Source organism: Pelobates fuscus, chromosome 1, assembly GCF_036172605.1.
Source record: "Pelobates fuscus isolate aPelFus1 chromosome 1, aPelFus1.pri, whole genome shotgun sequence".
Lineage (NCBI taxonomy): Eukaryota > Metazoa > Chordata > Amphibia > Anura > Pelobatidae > Pelobates > Pelobates fuscus.
The window spans coordinates 161,247,443-161,265,868 of NC_086317.1; the positions used below are offsets into that span (position 1 = coordinate 161,247,443).

Sequence of the window (18,426 nt, forward strand, 5' to 3'; positions counted from 1 at the left end):
AGTTTTCTGCCATTAAGGAGTTCAATTACTTTTGTTTCTGTGTATGCAGCCCCAATCACACCTTCCTGGCTGTGACTGACACAGCCTGCATGAAAAAATGGTTTAAATTTCAAACAGATGTAATTTACTTTAGAAGTGTGTATCTCCTGCATTGTAAATTGGACTGCAATCACACACAGGAGGCTTCTTCAGAGTCTAGCAGGCTATTAACAGAGAAGGCGATTCTAAATAGATAGTCTAAATTAAACAGAAAGTGCAATAAATGAGGTGTAAACATTAGATTATTCTTTAGAGGAAGTGTTTAACCCCTTAAGGACCAAACTTCTGGAATAAAATGGAATCATGACATGTCACACATGTCATGTGTCCTTAAGGGGTTAAGAAGGCTGTGCACATCACATGCAGGAAGGTGTGACTAGGGCTGCATAAACAAAGTGATTTTACTCCTAGATTCAGAGTGCTGAGCAGTGATCAAGTATATCAAAACTTCTTCATTAAGCTAAATCTTTTTGGTTACTATAGTGTCCCTTTAAATCATTCTGATACACGTGTTCAGTCAACAAACAGTGCTATGGAAATCACCAACATATGCACAGATTAAAATATGAACTTTACAGTTTTAGATACAATTACTCTTCCATTTCAACCAGCACGGACCTTAATGACACAGTCAATACCCCACTATTCCATTTGCAGTATCACACCTCCCATGATTTCAAATGGACAAAGAGGGACACTTTTTATTTTAGGGGTGTGAGTGGGAGTGACCAGGTGGCTATTCTGAGAAATTTTAGGTGACTTGCTATAAACAATTCATGCACCTAAAATGCAATTTTAAACCAAAACCAATGTATCTTATTTACAGTCTGACACATTATTGTGAGTATTATCGCTGTGAATCTCTGTTACACACTCAAGCGCACAAACAATATGGAAAGAGCGACATTAGGATAGAAAAGAGGGACAGGGAGAGTTGGAACCAAAATATGGGCTGCCCCTCCTAAACAGGGACAGGTGGGAGTTATGCAGGAATTGTGGGATGTCTGCATGTCACCGAAGTTGAAAACACTATTGACGACATAGCACAAAAGTCCAAGAAGGTCATCTATACATTTGCTACCGCTGTGCACAACTGACATACTCTTTGAAGTGATACCAAGCCTTGTTAGTGACAGCTTCATTTGGGAAAGTGCCATTTGAAATAAGGTCTTGTTAAGAGATCACGATTTCGCAGATATTCTTCATTGTAGAAAGTACTTGAAGATGTACTTTAGAAAACTAGATTTTTTTTTTCACTTGGTATTTTTAGAATCTTGGCAAGATATCCAGTTCACTGATGCATGAGACTTACTGGAAGCTGTTAAACACTTTTTGTGCCTATATTACTGCATTCTGAAAACCGTAAATACAATTTCCAAGCTATCGTTTAAAGAACACATATAAAAAATATACATTACAGTGCATTTACACAGACAAGTGAGACATTCTTAACCCCTTAAGGACCAAACATCTGGAATAAAAAGGAATCATGACGTGTCACACACGTCATGTGTCCTTAAGGGGTTAAAGGTAATATGTAGTCCTGAAAAAAAAAATAATAAATCATTATATCAGGACTACAGATTCCCTTCTGCCCCGCCCCTTTGTTTTAAATAAAATTAAATAAAGTTTACTCACCTCTTTTCCAGCGCCGGGACTCTGTCTTCAAAGAGATCAGCACGTCTGCTGACGTCTTTGCAATCTTCTCCAATCCATTGATTCTCATAGAGAAGCAATGAATTGGATGTACACATGCGCAGCCAAATGTCACACTCCTCCAAGCAGATGATGCTATCAGCTGCATTTGATTTCCAGACAAAGCTTTACTCGAACTGGGAAGGATGCGCCTTTAGTGGCTGCCAATAAGAAAGCAACTAGAGGAGGATTTATTTTGTTATTAGAAATATTATTATACTTTATAAAACACCAACACATTCTACAGTGTTATATATTAGGAAAAGAGGTACAGGTGAACAGACAAGTGTGTCTCTAATAAAATCCACATCAACCGCCACATAATGCATCACAAATCTATTATTATCATTGGCATGTATATAGTACTAACTTATTCCACAGCGCTTTACAATATTATAAAGGTACAGTATTTATATTCCCTTGTGTTCTAACCTCATACTCACCAGTAAATAAAAAAAAATAGATGCAATGTCCCATTTCAAAGAAATACTGTTGCTAATCTTTAAAAACATCCTTCTTGGGAGGGTGGAGTCAAGCAGCTGGACCGGATGACGCACTCAGTGAGAGCTCTGATACAACGTGAAATTACTACCTTATTTTATCGCTCTATAACCCTGATTTGAGGAAAACTATAAGATTTCTAAGTCTGCAGTTACACGATAGGTCGGAAGGCAAAGCAATAAAACCCCCCAAAAAAACACAGATGAGCATGAACATAGGATAGCTGCTGCGGCAAACACATAGTGCGCTTGGGCCCAAGATGGCCTCCTACCTTATCTCCAGAGGACTGCAGAGAAAGGCACTTAACCCCTTAAGGACCAAACTTCTGGAATAAAAGGGAATCATGACATGTCACACATGTCCTGTGTCCTTAACCCCTTAAGGACACATGACGTGTGTGACATGTCAAGATTCCCTTTTATTCCAGAAGTTTGGTCCTTAAGGGGTTAAGGGGTTAAACGGAAATGTATGATGTTTCTCTACAATAGCATGTTTTACAATACAGAGACAACATAAAATATGACAAACGAAAACAGGAGGAGTTGAGGGCCCTATTCCCATGGAAATCTAGATATAACCATTGCAGTTTCTAACAAGGTTTCACTTTGTATGGTTAAAATGACATGACCACTGCACCCAGACCATTTCATTAAAATGAAGTGGTCTGGGCGACTATATTATTCCTTTAAGCTAAATAAGAGAAATGTCAATTTACAACTGATGTATTTATAACTAACAACTATAGAACTATATTAACTATATTTGATTTAAAGTGCTACTTAAACAGGGTTGTTCAGTGCAGATAGAAATGTCAGGAACTGCAAGTGAATTGAAAGTAAATTTACAATTTAAGGCCAAAAATTTTAAAATTCACTGTCCTCTTAATAAATGTACTATCTTCCTGACAACCACTAGAGGTGCTTTATTTTCCAGACTGAGTAGACCTGATATCAGGCATTTGACTGGAGGAGCTCAGGTAGCTGTTATGCATTTATTACACATATTCTGGCTCTAACACATTAGGACAGTAATGTGCAGAACTGCTGGCAACTACAAAGTCTATAAAACAGACATTGAGATGGAATTAAAGCCCCATGAAGCTTAACCACAAAACAATTTCTACCACAGATGTTTCCTCCACTACCGAGTGAAAAAATAGCATTAACATAAAATCTGAAACTTTTATGATAGTATGGCTGAAACTGATTTTTCAGATCCAAAAATATACCATTATTTTTTTTTTCAACAATGCGTGACTCTCTCTCTCTATACAGTCAGTGATAACCCCCAAAAAATAGTATGTTGTAAGGAACCGAAATAAAGAGAAGGACAAAAATAAATTATTGGAAAACATGTATCATAAAAAATGGTGATCTGTTTACTCAAATTAATAATGTCCTCACTGACAGACAAATGGAAAAATAAACAAAACACACAAGTACAATAATTATCAAAAGGCTACATATACCTGTGGCATCCAATCAGTTCATTCAGCTGTTGTTCCCATAATGCTTAGCCAGTCCAAATTACAAGAAGTGTTATTCATACAACATATGTAGTGCTATGGTCAAACACTTATGATATATAAAAACATACAATCCTACAGAATAGGAACTACAATTTTATAAATAAGCTGTGACTAATATTAACTGAATCTATTTAACCCTAGTACCTGAGAGAGTCTCCTCTTCATTTCCAGACCATTTGATTACATTAACAGGGAGTGTCCGACCTATTGAGAATCTGGACATTGCTATCTACAGCAAGAGGCATCCTGGCATGGCTAAACAAAGATGAGCTAAGAGAAGAGTTACAGAGAACTGAGGAAGTTATTGCAAAAATAAGTGAGTTTTAGCTGTGAAGGCAGAAACATGCCCACTTCCCCTTTTTACAGTAGGGTGAAAATAGTACCGTAGAAGCTGGGTAATGGAGATACAATTTTAGTGACTTACTAAGGAAAGCTAACAGCACGGCAGTATTGTTACATTATAGTTGCAAAACTTTAAGGGTTAAAAACATAGACTTTAAAGGATACTTTAGGCACCACTACCACTTCAGCTTATTGGAGTGATTATGGTACTAGCAGTCTTATGATTGAGCTCTGCTTCAAAGCCCTGTTTAACTACAATGAGAAATCCTCAGAGTGCATCTTAAAAACCCCTACCAATTATGTTCATCTGTAATATTCATCGTTATTATTATTATTCGTTGTGAGATTTTCATTTGATATGTGTGAAGTCTTGAATAGATGTGGAATTAGATGGGCAATTCGTAGCCAAATTCAACACTTTGGAGTGAAATAGTTTGTTAATGGTTTAACCCCCAATGGAAACCGGGTGTTGCGGACCCCCTGGCACCATAACAACTTATTAAATTGCTATGGTGCCCAGAGTGTTGCTTTAATGGGATGAAAAAAAAGGTTGTTATTGTGACACATACACTCATAGGTGCATTTTAGTTTTAAAATTTGGAATTAGGACAAACTGAGTTATCTACCAAGTGTAGACATCCTGGGGTATCTCATATGGTGTATTTTTTTCATCAATGTCTTTAAAATTTATGGAATTTCGTTTTTTGCTTATTTTGACTGCGTACCACTTTTTTTTTTAACACATTTTGTAATCTTGATGTGTTTTACTATAGACAAAAAATACAATCTGTGCTCAGTTACATCTTTCGAATACAGTAATACCACTCAGCATACTGTTTTTGTAATGTTACACTTTCAAATTATTACCTTCTACATTTTAAATGTAGAGCATTGATAAAGGCATAGATTTGCAAATGTGGACACTTCGGGGGTATACTATAGGGCATTTTTTATGTTTAGGGAAGCTTAGAGGATGTCCTCCTTAATGATGATGTGAACTTTAACTCTCGTCATTATCATTTCTAGGTTAAAACACATCCTGGTTCACTGAACAGTGAAATGAACTGTGTACAAACTCATATTTTTCACCGTTGGTCCGCTATAATAATAATAATAAAAATAAATAAAAATACTAAATTCAAATCATTCCATGTGATGATGTGAACTTATCCTTGGGAATGAAGTATTTTTCCTTTTTGGGGGCTCACATTTTCAATGCTTTAATCCCTTAAGGACGGAGCTAATTGTACAAGTTGTGATCAAAACAAAACATGGAATTTGCACTATATGGTGTTCAACCATAATTCACCTCTTTCATATTAAGTGCACCCACACTTGTTATATATCCTTTTGTTTAGGAGAAACAAGGCTTTCATTTCATATCAAATATTTCTATATGAAACAATTTAATATGAATAAAATCAAAAAATGTATGAGAAATTAAGAAAATGTGTTATTTTTCAAGTTTTAACTGTGAATGTCATAATACTGTTACACATATTTGTATTGAGCAATGTCTCACGAGTACCACAGTATGCCCCATTTACAGGTTTTATCAGTTATTGGAAACTTACAGGTCAAATATAGGGCTTTTCCCTTTTAGACTGAAATGTGCCAAATTGATTTGCTGGGCTTATGTTACCTTTGAGGTCATATGGTAGCCCAGGAATGAAAATTAACCCCATCTTGGCATACTATTTGTAAAAGTAGACAACCCAGGGTATTCAAAATGGGGTATGTCCAGCCCACTTAGTCACAAACCCTGGCCAAAATTAGCATTTATATTTGTTTTTTTGTTGTTGTTGCATTTTTCCCAAATAACTGCCCTTTCACTGATGAGATCATCAGTATTATACATGTTAATGCTCTAAACCACTCATATTTGTGTAGAGTAATGTCTCATGAGTACAACAGTACCCCTTATGTACAGGTTTTATGGTGTTGTGGAAAGTTACAGGGTCAAATATAAGATTTGCCCATTTCTATTTTTGCAAATTGAAATTTGCCTTTGAGATGGTATGGCAGCCTAGAAATGAAAATTAACCCCACCATGGCATACCATTTGAAAAATTAGACAACCCAGGGTATTCAAAATAGGGTATGTCCAGTGTTTTTTAGTAGCCACTTAGTCACAAACACTCGCCAAAATCGGCGTTCATATTTGTTTTTTGCATTTTTTACACAAAAACTGCACTTTTACTGGCGATGATATCGCCGTGATAACTTTTACTGTTTTATAACACACATATTTGTGTTTAGAGAAGTCTCCCAAGTACAATAGTACCCCCATGTCCAGGTGTTATGGTGTTTTGGAATGAAACAGGGATAAACATAGGACTTGCAAATTAAATTTTCTGGACTTGCTGCCTGGGTTGTCAGGCTGGTCCCTCAAATTATAATTTATAAAATGACTTAATTATGTTAAAAGATTACATAAATATACACGTAGAATTTAAATATATATATATATATATATATACACACATATGTATATGTATTTAAATCCTACGTGTATATCTATGTAATTATTTATGTAATATCTATTTATATATATATATATATATATATATATATATTAAAAAAAAAGTTATGGTGGGAAAAAAACGGTTATTAAAATAGTTAATACGTTAAACAAAAATCTGCACACCAGTCAAGCCATAAGACTTGCTTTTATTACTGCAAAGGATTCTGGGTGGGCATATGCAAATTAGTCTGTGTTGCTGTATACAACAGCTTTGAAACACAACTTAGGAAAAGATGCAAAGCCAGTGAACCACGCATGGACAGCTTTTTCATTGTTAATGCAAATTATCAACATAAGGTTGGTTACTGGCTTGCTATTGAGGTTTGGCAGTACTTGGGAAGTAAAAACCAAAAAAATTATGGCACAATTTCCCCCCCACCATACCTTTTTGGTTTTTGCTTCGCAAGTACTGCCAAGCCTCTATGAATTGCATTAACAATAAAACAGCTGTCCATGATTGGTTCACTGGCTTTGCATATTTTCCTAAGTCTTGTTTCAAAGCTGTTCTACACCCATATCTACCTTTGCCACAACCAGCACCGGGCACTACAAAAGTCTTCTTGGAGTACAAGAGTACAAAAGTCTTCTTGGAGTATATATACATCGTAGTAGCTTGTACTCCAAGAAGACTTGGTACACATGGTGACATATGCTTAGCTAATGTACTGTGGATGCAGACCTGTATTTTATGGGGAATCAGTGGGCACTGTGTCTACAAATGCACTATGTGATGGTAGGTCTGGCCAGAAAGTCGGTGACACTAAACTCCATATATTTGCAAATTAAATCCAAATGGAAAAAATAGACACTTACGACTATCAAAGCAGGAGTATTTTTCCAGAACAGCTATTTTGGTCTCAGTTTTTCTTTTACCAGGAAAGGTTAAAGGAACTTAACACGTATAGCTTGGAGGAAAGACGAGACAGGGGGGATATGATAGAAACATTTAAATACATAAAGGGAATCAACACAGTAAAGGAGGAGACTATATTTAAAAGAAGAAAAACTACCACAACAAGAGGACATAGTCTTAAATTAGAGGGGCAAAAGTTTAAAAATAATTTCAGGAAGTATTACTTTACAGAGAGGGTAGTGGACACATGGAATAGCCTTCCAAATGAAGTGGTAGAGGTTAACACAGTGAGGGTGTTTAAGCATGTGTGGGATAGGCTATCCTAGACTTAAGATAAGGCCAGGGACTAATGAAAGTATTTAGAAAATTGGGCAGACTAGATGGGCCAAATGGTTCTTATCTGCCGTCATATTGTATGTGTCTATGTTTTAGATCCAACCTGGAAAATTTCAGAGTTTAGTGAATAACCTTATCAATATCCAGCTCTAAGCAGGGTCCCTGTACTTTCTAATTCGAAATGTTGTGCCAGGACAAGTAGATGGGGCATTTTATTTTTTAAGCATTTCAACACACATGTATATATATATATATATATATATATAGATCAGTCACAACATTAAAATCACTGAAAGGTGACTTGACTAACATTGATTATATCTTTACAATGGCATCTTTCAAAGGATAGGATATATTAGGCAGCAAGTGAATAGTCATTTCTGGAATTTCACGTGTTAGAAGCAGGAAAAATGAGCAAGCGAAAATATCTGAGTGACTTTGACAAGGTCCATATAGGGATGGCCAGAGCATCTCTAAAATTAAGAGTCTTGTGGGGTGTTCCCTGCATGTAGTGGTTAGCACCTACCAAAAGTGTTGTGAGAAAGGACAACCTGTGAACAGGTATCATAATCATGGGCACCCAAGGCTCAATGATGCATTTGGAGAGCCCAGGCTAGCCCATCTGTTTGCACCATACAAAAGAGCTAGTGTAGCTGAAAATCGATATGCTGGCCATAATAGAATGGTGTCAGAACACAAAGTGCATTGTTGCGTATGGAGCTGAATAGCCGCAAACCCATCAGAGCACCTATGATGACCACTGTCCACCACAGAAATTGCCCTCAATAGGTACGTAAGCATCAGAACTGGGCCATGGAACAATAGAAAAAGGTTGCCTGGTCTCATGAATCATTTAGATCAGGTGCATGGCCGGCTGCGTTTACGTCGTTTACCTGGCAAAGAGATGGAAACAGGATGCACTATGGGAAGAAGGTTGGCCGTAGAGGCAGTGTTATGCTCTGGGCGATAATTTGATGGGAAACCTTGGGTCCAAGCTACCACCTAACTAGAGATTGTTGCAGAGTGGGACCTACAATATAAGGCATATATATATATATATACACAGGTATAGTGGCACTCACCCTTTCATGTAGATCTTGAGGAAAACCTGAAGAGGTCGAAGCGTCGATCGGATTTATGTAATTGTATTGGATATTAAATACCAGTGATTTCTTCTAAAGACCACAGAGTGCATCTCTTTTTCATCTATTATATATATATATATATATATATATATAATAGATGAAAAAGAGAAATATATATGCACACACACACACACACACACACACACATTTATTACAAATAAGGAACATGAGAACAATCAAAACCTGCAGGTGGGATATTATGCCACAGGTAAAAAATAAATCCAGTATTGCTGAGTTAGAAAAGGGTGAATGAGGTAAATATTTTGAAGGTGGAAGATACAGGATTTGGAGACAGACTGGAGTCAGAGGTAACACAAGGCATTAAGTTTGAGCCGTTGGGGTAATTCATGTCCCATTGACTAGTATGGAGATTGGTGGAGAAGGAATATTTGAGGGAGGAAAGATGAGTTCAGTCTTAAAATTAAGTTTTAGAAGACATCCAGTTAGAGATGAAAGAGAGGCAGTTTGTGATGCGGTCCAGAAGAGCAGGGAAGAGGTAAAGGGAGGAGAGGAATCTGAGTATTGACAGCATATAGATGGTAATTAAGTCAATAATATTAATAAGGTGACTGAGAGAGGCAGTGTAGATGGAGAATAAAAGAGGACCAAGAACCTTGGAGAACACCAAGTGAGACAGGCAGTGGGAAAGAGGTGGCACTAGAGAAAGAGACACTAACTTAGCGTTCAGAAACATATCAAGTTATTCGAGGTAAACAACAAGACTTCAAGAAAATATAACTTTCATAAATGGAACACAGCCATTTTAACATTACAGACAACATGATTTCTATCTTGTCCTATAGGAACCACACTTCAAACAAAAACATCAAAATATAACCTTAAGTCTGTTCTTTAATGATCATACTTACACTGGATTCCAGGAGAGGAAATACAGTCTGCATTTTCACTGGCCCAGCCTCAGTTGGAAACACTTCAGGCAACAAGAGTCCCAATGGATTGGTGCACAAAGCCTGGCCAAGTACCCCCACAAAAGGCATCTCTTCCTCGCCCTCCCTCATAGTGACCCCAAAGGTAAGGATTAACCAAAGAGAGAAGATTTGGTCTCGTCAAAGAAAGAATGAACAAAACAGCAAAAGGGACTAAATCACAGTACAGCTCTCTGTAAACAGGCAGGGAAAGGTCCAATCCCAGGATGCACTACTAATCAATTGCTATCACATCAGTAAGTTATAAATCTATAGAGGTCACTGGGACTTTGAGTCCCTACAGATCGATTAGACTCTGGTACATTGCACGTTAGACTAGCTTTAGTGAGTTACTGCACACATAAACCCTGAGGTTTCAGAATATTCACTCTCAAGGTCATTCATCCATGTGTGAATTGTTGGGATTTCATTTCAGGACATAATAGCCAAATTCTGAAAATAGTTTTGAGTTTCACTGTTGTGAACTAAAATTTTAAATTGACTTTGTACTCCTGACAATTCACACTTAAGTGCTGCTTCTAATCAGGGGTGTCTCATTCTAGTCTACAGGATACATTTCCAAAAAGCACTCATCAATTAGGATGAGCAGAACTAAAAAAAAAAAAGAAAAAAAAAAAAAAACCTGATACCAGCCATAAGCTGAGTGCTATCAATTTACACAAAGCACAGTTTACTGCTTAGGGCTAGAGAGAAAGTTCCGATGCCACATGAAATATTTGGACAAAATTAAGTTGGGCAGTCGTAACTAAGCGGTTTAGCTGCCTGAGTAACAGCTCTGCCTGGTTTTCTTAGAGTTATGATTTTTCCAAATCTCTGTAGCCATAAGCTACTCTCAGAGCAGTAGGCTTAGGGTTCTCTAAGCACCATCACCTTTGCAAAAAGGGAATGTAGCTATTGTTGGAGACGGTCATGTCCCAGTAATAGGCATTTCACACACTGTTCCTTAGCAATATGCTGCCATCTGGAGGTAGGGACTCATCTAATCTATGGAAAATGCACACCCTAAGCAGCACTTCACATGTGGCCATCTTTATTAAAGAAAGTACCAAAACTACTACAATCCACTGTAGTGGTTATGTAACCACGAGTGCCCAAGCACACCCAAAAGGGCTGTTTTTAACGCGGGGCAAATGGGGCAAATGTCCCAGAGTCTGTTACTGCTAGGGGGCCCAATGCAGCTGCCCTGTTTGCCCTCTGCCCACAACAATTTGGGATTGCCAATCCCCATATAAATTGTTGCTATGTCAGCAGGGCCCCTTGCTTTTCAGCAGCCGGCTGGGAGGAAGTGACGGCTGGCCACTTCCTCCCACAGAAACAGAGGAGGTAGGAGGACCAGGCATTCTGGAAGAGGCAGTGAGGAGGGCGCCAGGTCGGGAGCTTGACTGCCAGCCACCCTAGCCAGCACACTGGACCCCAGGGAAGCCATCCCTCCAGCAAAAGGTAAAAAACTAGAGGGTTATAAAATTGTAAATTTTGCATGTGTGTATCAGTGTCTGTGTGTGTGTCAGTATGTCTGTCAGTGTGTCAGTATGTGTGTGTGTGTCAGTATGTCTGTCAGTGTGTCAGTATGTATGTGTGTCAGCATGTCTGTCAGTGTGTCAGTATGTATGTGTGTCAGCATGACTGTCTGTGTATGTCTGTGTGTGTGTGTGTGAATCTGTATGTGTGTATGTAAATGTCTGTGTGTATGTATGTTTCAGTATGTCTGTCTGTGTAAGCCAGTGTTTCTGTGTGTGTGTGTGTGTGTGTGTGTGTGTATGTGTGCCAGTATGTCGATATGTATGTGTGTCATTGTGTCTGGCTGTGTGTTTGTTCCAGTATGTCAGCGTGTATGTGTGAATTTTAGTATGTCTGTCTGTTTTGTCAGTGTGTGTGTCTCTATGTGTCAGTATGTGTGTGTGTGTATCTGTATGTTGCCACTTTGTGTATCTGTATTTTATCGGTGTGTGTATATCTGTGTGTATGTGTCAGTGTGTATATATATATATATGTTTGTGTGTGTATCTGCATGTGTGTCAGGTTGTGTATCTGTGTGTCTGTATGTGTGTCAGTGTGTGTGTCTGTATACTCTAATTGTATGTATCTATATGTAGTCAGTGTGTATCTTTGTATCTGCATGTATGTCAGTGTGTGTATCTGTATGTTCTCATTGTGTGTATGTGTGTATCTATATGTGGTCAGTGTGTATCTGTGTATCTGCACGTTTCATTTTTTGTATCTGTCTGTCTGTGTATCTGCACGTGTGTCAGTGATGGTATCTGTGTATCTTGAGGTCTTGAGGACTTAGCTCAGGAGAGCTAACGGAAGCTCCTTGCAAGAGCTTCTCTCTCTCAGTGGAGGAAGTGATTAGTGCCCAGCAGATCTCAGTTAAGTTGTGAAATACAAATAACTAGACCACTTACATGGAGGGGGGGGGGGGAGGCAGGACAATCGTGGCACTAAAACCACAAAAGGGGGGAGGGCGAAAGCACAATCCTGGCATTATATCCATAACAGTGTGCTTTAGTGGTTATGGTGCTTGGAGTGTTCCTTTAAAGGTTTGCTAATGGTCATATACATTGTCATTCTTAAATTAGAAGTAAAGCGTACCGGTCCTTCTTGTTGTCATTTAAATGATTATACAAACTTTAGGGCTAGTATTTTCCTAAGCCAAATTTCGAGTTCATACCTAAAGCATATGACTTATTGCCAAGTAGAGTTAATTAACATTCTAAATTTCTGCAAGGAAAATATCCTCTAACGACTGAATAAGACAAAATCACACAAGGTTATTTGCCAACATGTGAAGTATCTGAAATTTGAATTGAATTCAAAGTGGGTTTCAAGTTTCAGGCCTTAATAGCTGAACTAGGAAAAAAAAAAATCACCAAGTCCGCTATCTTGTGAGTTTGGCCTAAATATTGACATTTTCCTTGAATTCACAACAATTCCCACTTCAGTGAATAACCCTGCAAATGTTTATTACAGGCAAATTCATTTTTTACACACTTATGCCTGTATGATAAAATCATTTACAACAATAGCATTTACTGGGAGGGATATTGTAAGTATGACACATCTTTTGCGCTCAGCAGTTACGAATGGCACTGTTGCTGTTCACGCCTATCATCCACAGAAAAGTAGTGGCTGAAACAGAGTAAGATTTAATAAAATAAAAGGCAGAAAGCAGCACTAAATCTACCTTAATTAACAAAACCACATTAAATGAACACTAAAGCACTAATCGTGTCTCTATTCAAAAAACACAGCGTGAGGACGTCCAGCGATGCTCTAGCAAAGAAAATCTTTGCTATGAATCAGGAAGTGCCGTCTAGTGGCTGTCTAGTAGACAGCCACTAGAGGTGGAGTTAACCCTGCAAGGTAATTATTGCAGTTTATAAAAAACTGCAATAATTACAGTTGCAGGGTTAAGAGTAGTGGGAGTTGGCACCCAGACCACTCCAATGGGCAGAAGTGGTCTGGGTGCCTGGAGTGTCCCTTTAAGCTTCTGAAATTGCCATTTCTTAAAAACTGCAGTGTTTAACATTCTAGGGTTACAAGAATATGATCACTGCACCCAGGCTACTTTATTATTTAATACAAGACTGTAACAGTTTTTTCTTGGCAGAATTTAAAAATAACTGTTTAAACATTTGATATTTAAACTTGATTTACTATGTCACTCAGTGTGAGTTAGGCAATGGTTAGGCTAAATAATAACCATATTTTTTAAGATGCTATTAATACGCACATTATACACTATGAATTGTAGATTTTGTTCAGCAGCAAAGAACAAAAACCATGACAAAGGAAACGTAAAGGGACACTTAGTCACCAAAACAACTTTAATTTATTGAAGCAGTTTTTATGTATAGATCATGCCTCTCAAGTCTTGCTGCTCGATTATCTGCCATTTTCGGAGTTAACCCCTTCAGGACCGGACTGTTTTTGCGATGTTTGTACGTTAAGGACCAGAGCTATTTTTACACTTTTGTGGTGTTTGTGTTTAGCTGTAATTTTCCGCTCTCTCATTTACTGTTCCCATACAAATTATATATTGTTCTTTTCAGGACAAAAAGGGCTTTCTTTACATACTATTATTTTTATCATGTCATATAATTTAATTAAAAAATTATAATAAAATATGGTGAAAATTTTTTTAAAAAACTAATTTTTTTGACTTTTACTTAAAAAATCTTTTACTCATCTACAAAATCGAATGAAACAAACTGCTAAATAGATTCAAAATGTTGTCCTGAGTTTAAAAACACCCAGTGTTTATGTGTTTTTTTGCTTTTATTTGCAATTTTTAGGGCTATAAGTACAAGTAGGAAATTGCTGTTTCAAAATGTACATTTTTCAAATGTATCAATAGTGACATTGTAACACTGTTATGTCATAAATCTTCAAAAAACACCCCACATGTATATATTTTTCTTAAACTAGATAACCCAGGGTATTCATCTAAGATTATTTGGTTACTTTATATGCAGCCATTTTACCACAAACCTTTGTCAAACTTTGCATAGGTAGTTTATTTTTTTTATTTTTTTTTCACATAAATTGCAATTCAGCTATAAATTCACAGATTCTGTTAGGTGTCACTACCAAACAACACCCCAATATGTGTTCAGCAACATCTCCCGAGTACAGGGATACCCCCCATGTATAGGTGTGTCGGGTTGTCGGGGTAAAAGGCCACATTTGGCAGGTGCGCATATCAGTTTCCCAGCTTGGAATTTTGACATGTAGTCAACCTGCATGCATGTCCTATTTGGAACATTTTAGAAGCCGACCAATGTATTTTACCCCCATAAAACCATATATTTTTGAAACGTAGACACCCTAGGGTATTTCACATGGTGGTATTTTAACACTTTCCATGCACTAATTCTACCACCAGGCTTTGTCAAACATTGAGTTAGTAAATATTTTTCAGGTTTTTTCACACACATTGTACTTTAGGCATGAATTAACAGATCCTGTTATATGTCACTGCCAAACAACACCCCAATATGTGTTCAACAACATCTCCCGAGTACAGGGATACCCCCCATGTATAGGTGTGCATACAAGTTAGTCTGGGAAGCAATCTCCTCCCAGATGGTATCCCCTAAAAATAGTTCTACATACTGCATTGGGGAGAAGCCATCCACATTAACATTAATGCCTGCGTTGGCACTAAAAGGGGGGAAGTTGGGCTCGGCTAACTGTGGAGGTACCCAGTCCTCCTCCACATTCGGCGTAGCAGAGGAAGCACAGCTTCTTTCTTCAGCCGGCTCACACACAGATGACATGTCGTCTTGACTAGACGTGTCAGAAAACTGACCTGGGTCAAAATCTGACGCAGTGTCAGTGGCATCAAAGTCTGACGCCAATAAGGCATATGCCTCCTGCAAGTTATACATACGCTGCATGTTTTACACACGACTAAAACAAATTACAAACACACAAAAAAAATTGTATACTTTTTTTTTTTACTAAAACAGACTACACAGCAATCCCTAAACTAACTCCTGTCACAAAAATCTAATGGAGATTTGGGGGAAGGAAACTGACTGACTAATACAGACCAAGACAGACCAAGACACAGATTTTTAAAACAAATTTAACCCTTTAAGGGCAAAAAACTAAATACAGACAGTACAAATGCACTGCTGTAACAGATCTGTCAGGGAAGGGGTTAAAACTGATTTTTTTTAATTCACTTTAGATACTGTATAAAGCTCTGGAACACTTCTGCTGCAACAAACTATAACGATCTCTGTCTCTCTCGCCTCACAAAACGCTACAGAGGAGAGAGGGGCAGAGATCACTGTCAAAGTGAGTGTTTGTAACACCCACTTTAACAGCAGCCAATTGTGAGCGATCGCGGATCGCTCACACGCCGCAATTGGCTGTTACTATCTGCCTGGGATGTCTGGCAGATAGTAACAGCGTTATACTGGCAGGAGCGATCTTTGATCGCTTCCCGCAGCCCGTTTTTCGCTATGACGGTTCAGGACCGTCAGCGGTCCAAACGCACGTTTTACCGCTGACGGTCCTGAACCGTCAGCGGTCCTGAAGGGGTTAAATCACTTTTGTTTATGTTTATGCAGCGCCAGCCACACCTCTCCTGGCTGTGACTCACATAGCCTGCATAAAAAAGTGGTTTTCAATCATTTGTAAACTTACTTAAGTTTTTATCTCCTGCTTTGAAATTGAACGTTAATCACATAAAGGAGGCTCCTGCGGAGTCTAGCAGGCTATTAACAGTACAGGGGATAAGAAATTCTAAATTAAACAGAATTTGCAATAAAGGGACTATAGACATTAGATGACTCTTTACAGGAAGTGTTTAGGAAGGCTGAGAAAGTCACATGAAGGGAGGTGTGCCTAGGGCTTCATAAACAAAGTGATCTATACACAAAAAACACTTAATTAAGCTAAAACATTTTTTGTGACTATAGTGTCCCTTTAATAATTGTTACAGAGCAATGGGGAACAAATAAATTACATCCTGCAGCAAGTCATAATTGTGCCAAATGAAAAAGCCACTGTACAGAATAATACCAAACACAACCTAGAGAGGAGTGACTACATCATGGATCACCACTTCTGCTCATTCAATAAAAATAAAAAATAACAAGTCATGTCATATTTTACCCACGTACTGCGAATATAAAGTGAGTTGCCTGAGATCATGCCCACAATGTCCACGCCGGTGGCTGGTAATGGCATTGATCTTTCCACATATGAAACCACTTTTTTCAAAATGCTCACTACAGCCATCTGCTGAAGGACAGGCATACTTTGTATCTGATAGGACCCACAGTATAGTTTATACTGACTTGTGTTACACACTATGTCTCACTGAGTCCCACGACAAGCCTTACAAGGGTACTTGTGTCCACTGTCAGCTTTATAAAATTCATGTTAATTTAGTAATGTATTCCCCATTCCATTCTGAAAGGTTTATTCACTGACACCATCTGTGTGTCACCCTGGGAGGTGGGGGTAAGGAACAGCTGGTGAAATGGTGACGAGTATGGGTAATATGATCACATTACTCACATGCCAGGACTCTGCTGCCTCTTCCTGTCCACTCACACAACTCTCAGAGTACATTGGGATATATCCAGAATCCGAGGTTACCCACCTTTCACCTATGCACTAGAATCCCGTGGGTACAGAATACAGCCCACACCCCTCACATATTTGGAAATGTATACAAAAGTGAACACCTACTACCAACCATCTAGGTTACTGCAGAGCATTACTTCGTACTGAAAACAGGTGCACTCTTACTCGCGTTACCATATGACATCAGCAGTGTAAAATAATTATTAATCTTTTTCCCACCTAACTTGTGTAGTGCTCAGTGACCTTGGTTTAAACTTCAGGTGAAAAGTGACACACAATTTACCTTTCATGTGGAAATAGGCTCATATTGTACTTTCAGGGCACAATTTGTGCACAATCTCATGCGCTAACTAGAAAACAAATTTTCACAAAGCACAACATGATCAATGGACACTGCTAGATAAGATACAATGCATATCTTCCAACTGTCCCTACTTATAAGGACACTCAACAAACCAATAACACTTCACAATAATGAAGTGGTTTTGGTGCACAGAGCCTGTTCCTTTTCTCTGACAATGTAAATCAAACTGGCAGCTTCCTCTTTAAAGGAACACTGCAAGCACCATAATCACTACAGTGCACTGAAGTAATTAGTGTGGCATGAACCTGCACATTTCTCTTGTATAAAGCCTTTGCAAACCCTCCCATTCTAACCCCGCCCAGACATTATGCCTGTCCAATCACAAACTTCCCAATGCAGCTATTTGAGAAGTCTTTGCAAGGCAGGTGTTCTTGGCAATTGCTGCCTCTTGAGTTTACCTCTACTGAGCTTGTCCATAGGGTCAGCACCCCAACAGTTTTTTTTTTTGCAGGAAAAAAAATAAACTACTGTATAGCATTCTTGTTTTCTGTTATGTTTTTAACTTTGTTTTTTTGTGAACTATTATCTTTAAAGGGACACTATAGTCACCCAGACCGCTTCAGCTCAATGAAGTGGTCTGGGTGCCAGGTCCCCCAGGTTTTAACCCTTCAGGTGTAAACATAGCAGTTTCAGAGAAACTGCTATGTTTATATTGCAGGGTTAATCCAGCCTCTAGTGGCTGCCTTCCTGACAGCCGCTAGAGGCGCTTCTGCAACGCTGGATGCGAAAATCGCACTCAGAGCGCAGAATGTCCATAGGAAAGCATTGAGAAATGCTTTCCTATTGACTGTTTGAATGCGCACGCAGCTCTTGCCGCGCATGCGCATTCCGCTCCACTTGGGAGCTGACATCGGCGGGGAGGAGAGATCACCAGCGCAGAGGGAGTCCTGCGCTGGATTAAAGTAACTAAAAGGGTTTTGACCACTTCAGTGCCAAGCGAGGGGGTCCCTGAGGGGGGGGGGGGGGGGGGGGGGGAGGGGGGGAAACCTAAGGGTTGTATAGTGTCAGGAAAACAAGTTTGTTTTCCTGACACTATAGTGATCCTTTTATA

General features: G+C 38.6%; 1 protein-coding gene across 4 annotated transcripts in view; it reads right to left on the reverse strand.

The window, feature by feature from the left end:
• Positions 1-18,426, reverse strand: part of TMCC2 (transmembrane and coiled-coil domain family 2) — a 112,545-nt gene that overhangs the window by 23,084 nt on the left and 71,035 nt on the right. The window contains exon 1 of one of the 4 annotated variants that reach the window (XM_063451428.1): positions 3,908-3,970. The exons of the other annotated variants lie outside the window; for them this stretch is intronic. Coding sequence (XP_063307498.1) covers positions 3,908-3,928 — 21 coding nt within the window. The 5' untranslated portion in view covers positions 3,929-3,970. Of the gene's footprint in view, positions 1-3,907; positions 3,971-18,426 lie in introns of those variants that run through there. 4 annotated transcript variants of the gene reach the window in all.